We start from the raw sequence: 12,585 nt of genomic DNA, 5'->3' as shown, positions 1-12,585 counted from the left end.
TCCTTGTTAAGTCAAAGTATTTCCTTTTTCTTAACAAGGCCAAACTAATATATTCTTCTTTCCAGATCTTTCCCCCTTCAAACTCTAGTAGGCCATTTCTCTCTCTGGCCCCTATTGCTGCAGCTCGTAATACTTTTTGTTTATCTTGATACTTCAAAAAGTGTGCAAGTATAGAGCGCGGCCTTTGCTCTGGAGGTGGTCGGGGATTAAAGTCCTGTGGGCTCTTTCTATAATTAATTCCTTGTCAAAATGCCTTTTTCCCCAGAACTTGGGGATCCATTCTTGAAAGAAAGTTACTGCATCTCTTCCTTCCAATCCCTCTTTTAAACCCATTATTTTGATATTATTTTTTCTGCTATAGTTTTCAAGGGAGTCCAGTTTATCCATTATTTTTACTTCCTCAGTCCTCCAGGAATCTTTTTTTTTCCAGGCTTTGTAATCTATTAACATCCTTCGTATTATTTTCTAAATCCTGAGTTCGCAAATTTAAAGATTCCAAAGTCTGCTTCATTTCCTTAGATTCTTGCATTATAAGGGCTAAATGACTCTCGAATTTGTCCATCCTAACGGTTAAAGTCCAGACTGTATTGGCTAACTAATGAATCGCAGCTGCGAGGCCACCACCCAAGCCGCCACCGCGCCACGCTGCGCTGCTACCATCCTTAGACCTTCTGCAGGCTCAGAGGAACTACCCGACGAGCAGGCCTCACCACCATTGCTCCCACGTCCCTCAACTCCAGACGCTCCCGGGAGGGCAGGGCCGGCAGCAATAGCGCCAGTAGGATTTCTACGATTTTGCCTTTTAACCATTGCTTTTATTGAGGTTATAAACAGGTTGTAAAGAAGTTTTTGTAGGAGTTATTCAGGGAAGCGCCCAATCAATGGCACATCACGTGACCTCAGAATAAGTGTACTATTCTGAGTACTATAAATCACTATAAATCAGAATCAGTGGGTGACTCACTGAAAATTGATAAAACACAAAATAATCTGCAGATGCTGGGATCAAAGCAACACTCACAACACGCTGGAGGAACTCAGCAGGTCGGGCAGCATCCGTTGAAAAGATGAGTCGACGTTTCAGGCTGGAACCCTTCATCAGGACTGAACAGGGAAGGGGCAGAGGCCCTATAAAGAAGGTGGGATACAGTTGGAAGGAGAAGGCTGGTAGGTTCAGTTGAAAAATCAGTAATTTGAAAGACAAAGGGGTGGGGGAGGGGAAGCAGGGAGGTGATAGGCAGGAAAACAATGGGTAGTAGAAGGAGGCTGAACCATGAGGGAGGTGATAGGCAGCTGGGGGAGGGGGCAGAGTGAAATAGGGATAGAGGACGGGAGGGGGAGGGAATTACCGGAAGTTGGAGAATTCTATGTTCGTACCAAGGGGCTGGAGACTACCTAGACAGTATATGAGGTGTTGCTCCTCCAACCTGAGTTTAGCCTCATCGTGGCAGTAGAGGAGGCCATGTATGGACATAGCTGAATGGGAATGGGAAGCAGAGTTGAAGTGGGTGGCTACCGGGAGATCCTGTCTGTTGTAGCGGACAGAGCGGAGGTGTTCGACGAAGCGGTCCCCCAATCTACGTCAGGTTTCACTGACGTAGAGGAGGGCGCACCGGGAGCACCAGATGCAATAGATGACCCCAACAGACTCACAAATGAAGTGTTGCCTCACCTGGAAGGCCTGTTTGGGGCTCTGAATGGTGGCAAGAGGTGGTGTTACTTACCCCTGGAACAGGACCCCACCAAAAATCATCAAACCATTGTCTCCCGCACCATCACTGCCCTATCAACTCCGGAGTCCTTCCATCCTCAGCCGCTAAACTCATTATTCCCACACCCCACACCGCTCGGTTTTACCTCCTCCCCAAAGTACACAAGCCTGACTGTCCCAGTAGACCCATAGTTCCTGCCTGCTCCTGTCCCACTGAACTTGTATCTGCCTACCTGGACTCCATTTTGTCACCCATAGTTCAGTCCTTCCCCACCTACATCCGGGATACATCCCAGGCCCTCCACCTCTTCAATAACTTCCAGTTCCCCAGTCCCAACCGCTTTATTTTTACTATGGATGTCCAATCTTTATACACCTCCATTCCTTATCAAGAAGGCCTCAAAGCCCTCCGCTACTTCCTGGATAATAGACCTCACCAGTTCCCCACCACCACTACCCTCCTCCGGTTGGCAGAACTGGTACTCACACTTAATAACTTCTCTTTTGGCTCTTCCCACTTTCTTCAGCTATGGGAACTCGCATGGGCCCCAGCTATGCCTGCCTCTTCGTTGGTTATGTGGAACAGTCTGTGCTCCAAACCTATTCTGGTACTGCTCCCCAACTTTTCCTTCCGTACATTGACGACTACATTGGTGCTGCTTCCTGCACCCATGTTGAGCTCGTCAATTTCATCGACTTTACTTCAAACTTCCACCCAGCCCTCAAATTCACTTGGTCCATCTCGGACATTTCTCTCCCCTTTCTCGATGTCTCAGTCTCCATCTCTGGAGACAGACTGTCCACTGACATCTTCTACAAGCCCACTGACTCTCATAACTACCTCAACTATACCTCTTCCCACCCCGCCACATGCAAAAATGCCATTCCCTATTCCTAGTTCCTCTGTCTCCACCGCATCTACTCCCAGGATGAGACTTTCCGTTCCAGGACGTGTCAAATGTTCCCTTTCTTTAAGGATCGTGGTTTCCCTTCTACCGTCATCAATGCTGCCCTCACCTGCATCTCCTCCATTTCCCTCACTTCGACCTTCACCCCATCCTCCCGCCACCACAACAAGGACAGAGTTCCCCTTGTCCTCACCTACCACCCCACCAGCCTCCAGATCCAGTACGTTATCCTCCGCAACTTCTGTCACCTTCAATAGGACCCCACCACTAAGCACATTTTCCCTCTCCACCCCTCTCCGCTTTCTGCAGGGATCGGTCCCTCCACGACCTTATCCACATGTCCCTCCCGATGGATCTCCCACCCGGCACTTATCCCTGTAAGCGTAAATGCTACACCTGTCCCTACACCTCCTCTCTTGCCACCATTCAGGGCCCCAAACAGTCCTTCCAGGTGAGGCAACACTTCACTTGTGAGTCTGTTGGGGTCATCTATTGCATCCGGTGCTCCCGGTGCGGCCTCCTCTACATCAGTGAAACCCAACGCAGATTGGGGGACCGCTTCGTCGAGCACCTCCACTCCGTCCGCCACAACAGATAAGATCTCCCAGTAGCCACCCACTTCAACTCTGCTTCCCATTCCCATTCAGGTATGTCCATACATGGCCTCCTCTACTGTCATGATGAGGCTGAACTCAGGTTGGAGGAGCAACACCTCATATACTGTCTAGGTAGTCTCCAGCCCCTTGGTATGGACATAGAATTCTCCAACTTCTGGTAATTCCCTCCCCCTCCCGTCCTCTATCCCTATTTCACTCTGCCCCCTCCCCCAGCTGCCTATCACCTCCCTCATGGTTCCGCCTCCTTCTACTACCCATTGTTTTCCTGCCTATCACCTCCCTGCTTCCTATCCCCCACCCCTTTGTCTTTCAAATTATTGGTTTTTCAACTGAACCTACCAGCCTTCTCCTTCCAACCCTCCCTCACCATCTTTATAGGGCCTCTGCCCCTTCCCTCTTCAGTCCTGACGAAGGGTTCCGGCCCGAAACGTCAACTCATCTTTTCCACAGATGCTGCCCGACCTGCTGAGTTCCTCCAGTGTGTTGTCACTGAAAATTGATGATTTCTTGTCTAATTTACAACTTCAGAAATTGAGTCAACAAGATCAGGAAGAACTGAATACCCCCTTTTCTAGGGATGAAATTGAGGCTTATTACAGGCTAATAAATCGCCAGGAGATGATGGTTTTCCCCTTGAATTTTATATAGAATTTAAGGATCAATTAATGCCCCTTTTTATGAGGGTTGTGACTCAGACTGAGGAGACCCATACTCTACGGGACTCCTTTTCAACAGCAATTATTACTTTAATTCTTAAGGATAAGGATCCACTAAAACCAGCATCTTATAGGCCTATCTCACTTTTAAATGTGGACTATAAAATTATAGCAAAGTCATTGGCTAATTAATTAGCTTGATATCTGCCAAAATTGATTAAATCTGATCAAACAGGATTTATTAAAAATAGACAATTATCTGATATTGGCAGACAATTGACTATATTACATTTAGCTAGAACGAAGGTGGACCCGACTCTGGCAGTGGCTTTAGATGCTGAAAAGGCCTTTGATAGACTTGAATGGGATTTTTTATTTAAAACAATGGAAAAATTTGGTTGAGGCCAAATATTCATAAATTGGATAAGAGCACTTTACCATCAGTCTAAGGCCAAAATAATTACGAGCGGGCAGATTTCACCAGTTTTCTCTCTACACAGATCTAGTAGACAAGGTTGCCCACTATCTCCAGCTCTATCTGTTCTGGCAATAGAGCCATTGGCTGAAGCTGTTAGACAGGATCCGGACATAAAGGAGTTTAAGGTGGCCCAGAAAGAATATACAGTAAAATTAATTTATTTGCTGATGACACTTTAGTACACCTGGCTGACCCAGCCGGCTCTTTGGTCAGACTTAGAGCCTTGCTGGACAATTATGATATAGTCTCGGGATATAAAATAAATTGGAATAAAAGTGAAATTTTACCATTAAGTAGAGGAGACTATGCCCAATATCAATATGGCACTCAGTTTAGATGGGTTAAATTCAACATGAAATATCTGGAGATTAAATTTAATCACAATTTGGATGACTTTATAAACTTCATTATCTCCCCTTGCTGCGGAATATCGAGGAGGACCTATGTAGGTGGATAAACCTTCCCATCACACTGATGGGCAGGGTAAACTGTATAAAGATGAAGATAATGCCAAGACTTCAGTATTTTTTTTTTCAGTCTTTACCTATCCCATTACCCAATAATATTTTTTTTTATATAAAAGATTCTCAATGGACATATTCGTTTATTTTTATGGTCAGGTAAAATATCTAGAACCTCCATGGAAAAATTGACCTGGGACTATAAATTGGGAGGGTTAAAATTACCAGATTTTAAAAAATGTTATTTAGCTGCACAAGCACATTTTATTCCTTCTTTTTTTGATGAGACAACTATTCCTTCTTGGGTTATAATTGGCTTACATATGATAGAAGAGATGGCAGAAGAATTTATATATAAATGGGACTCTAAATTAATTAAAAAGAAAACAAAGAATCCCCTACTGAGATATGTAATTTATATCTGGGAAAAAATTAAACAAGTTATGGGTCTTAAAAAAAAGGAATATCCTCAAAGACGCCTTTATCTCAGAACAGATTAATACCCATGACTCTGGGTAATAAATTTCTAGTCACCTGGTATCAACACGGTATCAGGAGCATTGAAGATTGTTACAATCAGCAGAAGTAATTTGTCTTTTGAGGGACTTAAAAATAAATATTATTTATCTAATAACACATTCTTCTGCCATCTCCAATTACAATCTTTTTTGAGGGACTGTTTGGGTCCATCACTGGCCCGACCAAGGTGCTCAGACATGGAGATTCTAATTCGAAAGGGGAATACAACTAAATTTACTTCTAATATGTATTCTTTATTCCAGGACCAATGCCCAAAGTTTCATATATACAGATCGAGGGAGAGATGGGAGTCGGATTTGGGCATTGTAATTGATCAATGTTGGTCACATCAATGTGTGGATAGTGTTACCACTCTTATCAACTCCAGATACAGAATGATACATTTTAATTTTTTACATCAGTTGTATCTCACACCTGAAAAAATACATAAAAATAAACCAGAAATTTCCGACAAGTGTTTCAGGTGTGGCATAGGTGTTGGTACCTTTTTGCATTCCACCTGACTATGCATGAAATTGAGATCTTTTTGGATAGATCTGGGGGAGGTACTAGGAAAGATTCTGGGGGTGGATTTCCCTTAGACCCAGAATTGTTTCTTCTGGGGAACTTAGCAGTTTTGAAAGTTAACCTCCCCAGGAATAAATCCAAATTTATTAAAATTGCGTTGTCAGTGGCCAGGAAATGCATAGCGGTATCATGGAAATCCGATTCCCTCGTACATATTGATTATTGGAATAAAGAAATGCAAAGTTGCATACCCCTTGAGAAGATTACTTATACCCTTAGGAATGGATACACTGTGTTCATTGAGATTTGGCAGCCATATGTGGATTACTTAAATGCCCAGATTGTTTAATTTATTTACTTTAATTTTTTAAAAATTAATATATCCCTTATTATAAGCTAGTTTCTTTAATTTGTATTTTAAACTGACTCTGAGAGGGGGGATGCCTACTCTTTTTTCCTTCTCTCTTTTCTTTCCTCTGTCTTTTGTTTTTTTTTTCTCCCTCCTTTTTTCTAAATGAGGGGAGATAGTGTTGGGATAGGTTTTCCTTTTTTTCCCTCTTGGACTTAATCTATTTGAATTAATTTTTTTCAATATATATTGTATTAATTGAGTCCTTTTATTTCTTCTTAAAAAATTAAATAAAATATATATTTTTTTTTAAAAAGAGAATGTTCTTGAGCCTTGCCTCACTTTTCAATGAATGCTATTCCATCACCATCTCCTTCAGCAGTTGTGCAAGACTCTACAAACCCGAAGCATCTCTGGATGAGGGGCAAGATCTATTCTGTTGTAACCATATCTGCATCTCCCCTAATGCTAGCCTGGCATGAAGCTAGCTGAACTGACTGAAGTCATTAACTTAGGAAATGAAAAGAAAACAGATCAGTTTGTACCCACTCTTAAGTTTTAGGCTACTGCAGCTGTGTCAAAGTGCTCCCACAATACTGGTCACCACACAGCTACAGTTTTTAAGAGTACATCACACAAGAACCTCACACATGGAAGGTCTTGCCATTAGGTCCAGGATGCCCGTAGTCAGCAAGCTTTGCCTAGTGCCAGCTCCAGTGAAGGGCAACTGAATGCAGTATCTGTACTGAGTACAGGTGGTGAGCTCCACCCAGTAACATCTGCCTGCTGCATCACAAACCCACCCCCCACTTTCACATTCATCATAACATCAATGTTTGTTCATCTACTCACCTTTTTCCATTCATACACTTTGCAACACTGAACCAACAACTAACCAGGAGTGATGCCCATCCCCCCCAAAAAAAAAACTGGTCCAGAAATAAAGCATCAATCCATTATGAATGGGCCTCAAGTCAATTGACAAGATGCTATGTTCAAAATAAAACAAAAATGTCAATTGCAATATTTAAAAAAACAATTCAACTCACTACTTCATCCTCAGTTCTAGTGAGATGGCAGAGCTAGATACTGGACATTACACCTCTACACCTTCCTTCCACAATTCTTCACTTGCCCCCACCATCACTCTCCCTCTGGTAATAAATTCAAACAATGTACTCGACTGGAAGTCAAAGCGGCCAATTAAGTAAAATAAAAAGTGTTCCCTTTTGTTACAAGTACAATGTGGCTCCCTGAACTAACTGGGAAGTCTCTGCCTTATCCAGCACAGAGTGGTAAAGGCCAGAGAGCTGCCTGGTATTGGGCCTGTTGCTCTCCAACACAGAGGCTCCCCACACAAACATTTAAAGTTGCTAATGCAAAAATTAAAAGAAAGGATCTTCCATCCACATTCAATACCTCACCCCACCCTAAACACTAAGCATACAGGCTCCTTGGATGTTTATCTCGGGCCTACTGGTTGATATCCACTGGCTTAGCCTGTGGACCTCAGCATCATGAAGCAGTGAACATCCATATCAGATACCATAATCACAATTACCTAACATGGATTTCTCCTATTTGAGTGATAAAGAACTGATATGGCTAGATAAATCAATGGCAGCACTTGTTATAAAGAGTTGAGAGATAACTGGTCTGAGCAGCAGAAGGTGGAGAGGGCAGAGCAGAAACTGAACAGCACGTGGAACAACAGCAGGCAGTCTGAAAAATGCAAGATGGCACAGCCTGAACTGAGATATATTTAGTATATACAGGTCCACAATCCCTTATCTTTAATCCTTGGGGCCAGTTGCATTTCGGAATTCAGAATTTTTCTGATTTCAGACCCCCTCCCTCCCCACCCTGATACCAAAAAACATGTATGCTCAAGTGCCTTATTTAATGTGCAGTGGATTTTAGGACCCAGCGGCGCACCAAACCTACACACATCCTCCCATATTCGTTAAATCACCTCTAGATTACTTATAATACAATGTAAATAGTTGTTATACTGTATTGTTTAGGGAATAATGACAAGAAAAAAATTTCCAACAAAAACGTTCAATCTATATACTACTAAAGCTTTCATGCTCTGTTTGTGACCTTCAATTAGCGCAAACAGTGCATTACAGCGGCACTTTTTTTTGGCTAAATCGAATTAAAATGCGCTAACTTACAGAATGCAGGCAAAGTTCAGGGTTATATATTCGTATAAAATTGCTCATTGGCCAAAATCTATAGGCTTCCTTTTAACCAGAGAGCTGATCGGCCATCATGGAAATCGGGACACGACAGCCCAACGCATGCGCATGGCCAGCCTCAGCCACGACACCTACCGCAGCAAAAGGGCAGGGCAGCTCTATTCCGAGGGGTCACATTCTGCTAACCACCATCAGCATGTGCAGGATTGGGGCAGATCTAACTGCCACGCATCAATAAGAGATAATTAAATCTTATTGTAATGACCTACTTCGAGACACCCATAAAACCCTTTGCTGCAGTCAAAGGACAGTGGTGACTATATCACGTCCATTTAGGACAGCGCCAACCACATCATCAAGAATAATCAGCACCCTTTGGTGTTAGTGCTTCATATCTTCTAACCAGCATTAGGGTAAAAAAAAAAAGGTCAGCCTAATTAGGCCGTGTGGAAAGGGAAGGGGGACATTATGGTCAAGAGATGACGCCAAACGTCGTCGGGAAGCGGCAAGGAGAGGGAGAGAACAAGAATTAGATGAGGCCAGGATCAAAGAGTCAGGACAAAAAAGAGACAGAGGAGGAGAGGCATGCACGTCTCCAAGATCAGACACAAACAGCAGAAGAGATGAAGGGACGGGGGATGAAAGGGCTGCACGTCTCCAGAATGACAAAAGCAGGCACAGAAGGAGGAGAGAGGAAGAGACAAAGGAGCTGAGAAATGCACGTCTCCAGAATCAGAGACAAAGAACAAACAGCAGAAGAGATGAAGGATGAAAGGACTGCATGTCTCCAGAATGACAACAAGAGGCACAAGGAATGCAGATAAACCAGAAATGATGCCATCAAAAGCAACCTTCGTTAAATGAGGAGGAGCTATATTTGCTTTGCTATGCATCATTCTTCTTTAATAAACTGAGGTTTTCTACTTCAAATTCCAAAGCAAAGTGATACCAATAGCATTCAGGAACATTTAATGTTCATTCTGGTCACATCAGACTGCACTACCCTTCTCTCAAAGGGTGCCCCAACAGGCCACCTCATTGTCTAGTAAAACATAAAAATATATAGCTTCAAATGAACCAAACCAAACACATGGTAAATGACTTACTGGAATAAATGTAGAACGTCACTGTCACTATAAAACTTCAGTAACTTGTCTTTCTGTTTATTTAAATCATATACAGTGGTAGTTCCGACACTATTTTCTTCAGTAAGACGCTGCACAGACACACCACGATCAAGCTTCTGCAGTAACTCCACTTTCTGCGTTATCGATAATGATAGATGCTTTTTTCTCATTGTTACCCATAGGGGTATCTGCAGCTCTTTGACATTTTCACAGTGAAATTAAGTAAAGTCAACAGTGAACACAAAATACCAGCGAACAGCAAATGCACGTGTAACCAGTACGAGCGCTGAGCCACAACTGGCGTCTGGCGGTCTCTGCTAGTGCTGCCACGTCACACCTGAGTGACATCATCTGTTGGCCAAAAATAAAAACAACTTCGGGTTTTGGAGCTTTTTGGATTTCAGAATTTCGGATAAAGGAATGCGCACCTGTATTACATTGAAAGATATCATGAAGGTTGAAACATAAGGCTGAGGGTAGCAGACACCAACAGAATCAACAAACTCATTCGTAAGGCCAGTGATGTTGTGGGGATGGAACTGGACTCTCTGACGGTGGTGTCTGAAAAGAGGATGCTGTCCAAGTTGCATGCCATCTTGGACAATGTCTCCCATCCGCTACATAATGTACTGGGTGGACACAGGAGTACATTCAGCCAGAGACTCATTCCACCGAGATGCAACACAGAGCGTCATAGGAAATCATTCATGCCTGTGGCCAACTCCTCCCTTGGAAGGTCAGACACCCTGAGCCAATAGGCTGGTCCTGGACTTATTTCCTGGCACAATTTACTTTTTACTATTTAACTATTTATGGTTTATTACTATTTATTATTTATGGTGCAATTGTAACGAAAACCAATTTCCCCCAGGATCAATAAAGTATGACTATAAAAGTACTCAAGCTAAATCCACATTGTCCCCATCATGTCACAGAGCCACAAGCATAGTTCACAATGTGCCTCACTTACCTGTTCTGTGCAGTAAAGTTCTCCCTCTGTGGGTGAAGGTCACTATACACCACTCGGATTAGGTCATGCTGACTAAGTGCTCCTTCAGTCAGGGCCATGGAGCCTATGCTTGAAGGCTGAATTAACACAAGTAAAAGACATTCAGAAAGATTGTAGATTGACTTACTAGGCCAGTATGGGCAGTTCGAGAAATAGAATGTAGTTTTTTCTCTTTAATCTGTGAAGTTAAACGTTCATAAAGTTAGAACACAGTGCAGATACAGTACATCAGCCCACAATGTTGTGCTAACCATTTAAACTACCTCAAGATCAATCTAACCCTTCCCTCCCGTATAGTGCTCCATTTTTATTTCATCCATCCACCTATCTAAGAGTTTCTTTAATGTCTCTAATGCACCTACCACCACTCCTGGAAGCATGTTCCACATATCTACCACTATCTGTAAAAACCTACCCCTGACATCTTCCTCTATACTTTCCTCCAAACACAAAGTTATTCCCCCTCAATTGTTAGCGATTATCCCCTTGTAGATGGTACAAGAGAGAAGCAATATCAGAATGCACTATAAAGTATCACAGAAAGTGCAGTACAGGCAGTAATGTGCAAGGCAAGGATTATGAGGTCAAGAGTCCATCTATTGAACAAATGGACCATTCAACGGCCTTTTAACAGTGGGACAGAAGCTGCCCTTAAGCCTGGCGATTGTGTTTTTGTATCTTCTGCCTGATGGAAAGTGTTTGAGATGGAAAAGATCTATGATTATGCTGGGTGTTTTATGAGGCAGCGAGTGAGAAGTGCAGAAATGTCCACGGAGGAGAGGTTGTTGCCACAACCCTGCAGTTTCTTGCAATCTCAGGCAGAGCAACTGCTAGTACAAGCTGTAATGCATCCAGATAGGATGGTTTCTCTGGATGCATTGACAATTGGTGACGGTCAACAAGGACATGTCAAATTTCATAGCCTCTGGAGAAAGTGGACCTGCCAGTGCGCTTTCTTGGCCATGGCATCTACGTGGTTGAAGCAAGGTAGCCGACTGGTGATGACGCAACTCCTCCCAGCAGTGGCAGGTGTGCAGGTCCTCATCTATTGTCCTAGGTCACCGGGTAAATAAATGACGTGCCTAATTAATGTGTTTTGTTTCTTATTATGAAAGCAACGGGCTTAGCAAACATTAATAAATGATATACTGCCTTTGAAGAGAAAGGTACTCATTGGGTAGGAGACCATGTCATTTCCTAACCCAATGGATTAAACCACAAGCACTCCTTGATTCCAACACCAGAATGAAATACAAGCATTTCAACAGTTCCTTCCATAACCTCAATGTTCCAAAACACTCAAGATCACAAGATCTTAAAAGTCAATAAAACACTGTACTGTTAAGGTTCCATTAACAGGCTATGAACAGAATACCAAGGATAAATCTACTATTTCTCTTAAAAATACTGCCATGGGATTTTCTTTATGTGAATGTTAACACTTCATCCGAAATAGCCCAGTACCTACTCAATTTTGCACTGAAGTCTTAGCCTGTATTATTATGCTCAGATGTCTAGAGTAGATCTTGAATATAACTTCTGAAGGCTTGAGGGTGTTACAGTTGTACAAATTTTATGAAGATTTATTAGCAATCATTTATATTGTATCAAAACATAAACCAGAAACATAATTCTGCATAAAAGCAGTAGATAAGAAACAAAAGCAGGAAAAGGTTTGGCCTCAGATACCTATACTGCCGTGACACGACTCATCTTTCACCTTAGTGCCACTTTCTGGCACTAACCCAGGTCCCTTAATACTGAAAAATCCATTGATCTCTAATCTAATCAGCAACTGAGCCTCTACAGCCCTTCAGTACAGAATTGCATCATCATGGATGACAATTTCCCTCTCATCCTGGTGCCCATGCCTCAGCAGGGAAAACACTAACTCACATCTACTCTGCCAAACCCCTCAAGAGTTCTGTATCTTTTAACCTTCCATTCTTGAGACTACATATCAAATTTGCTTATTTCTGATTCTTGGAATTGTGGGTTTATCAAGAACCTGAAGAACCTTT

The 12,585-nt window shown here is 42.7% G+C and overlaps 1 protein-coding gene across 2 annotated transcripts in view; it reads right to left on the bottom strand.

Moving 5' to 3' along the window:
• LOC140199392 (hyccin 2-like) overlaps positions 1 to 12,585 on the bottom strand; it is a 53,989-nt gene that overhangs the window by 18,231 nt on the left and 23,173 nt on the right. For both annotated transcript variants that reach the window (XM_072261404.1, XM_072261405.1), the window contains exon 6: positions 10,526 to 10,641. In XM_072261404.1, coding sequence (XP_072117505.1) covers positions 10,526 to 10,641 — 116 coding nt within the window. The remainder of the gene's footprint in view (positions 1 to 10,525; positions 10,642 to 12,585) is intronic.

Source organism: Mobula birostris, chromosome 6, assembly GCF_030028105.1.
Source record: "Mobula birostris isolate sMobBir1 chromosome 6, sMobBir1.hap1, whole genome shotgun sequence".
NCBI classification, from domain to species: Eukaryota; Metazoa; Chordata; class Chondrichthyes; order Myliobatiformes; family Myliobatidae; genus Mobula; species Mobula birostris.
The sequence above is the reverse complement of the archived record's forward strand: the minus strand, read 5'-3'. Positions and strand labels throughout refer to the sequence as shown.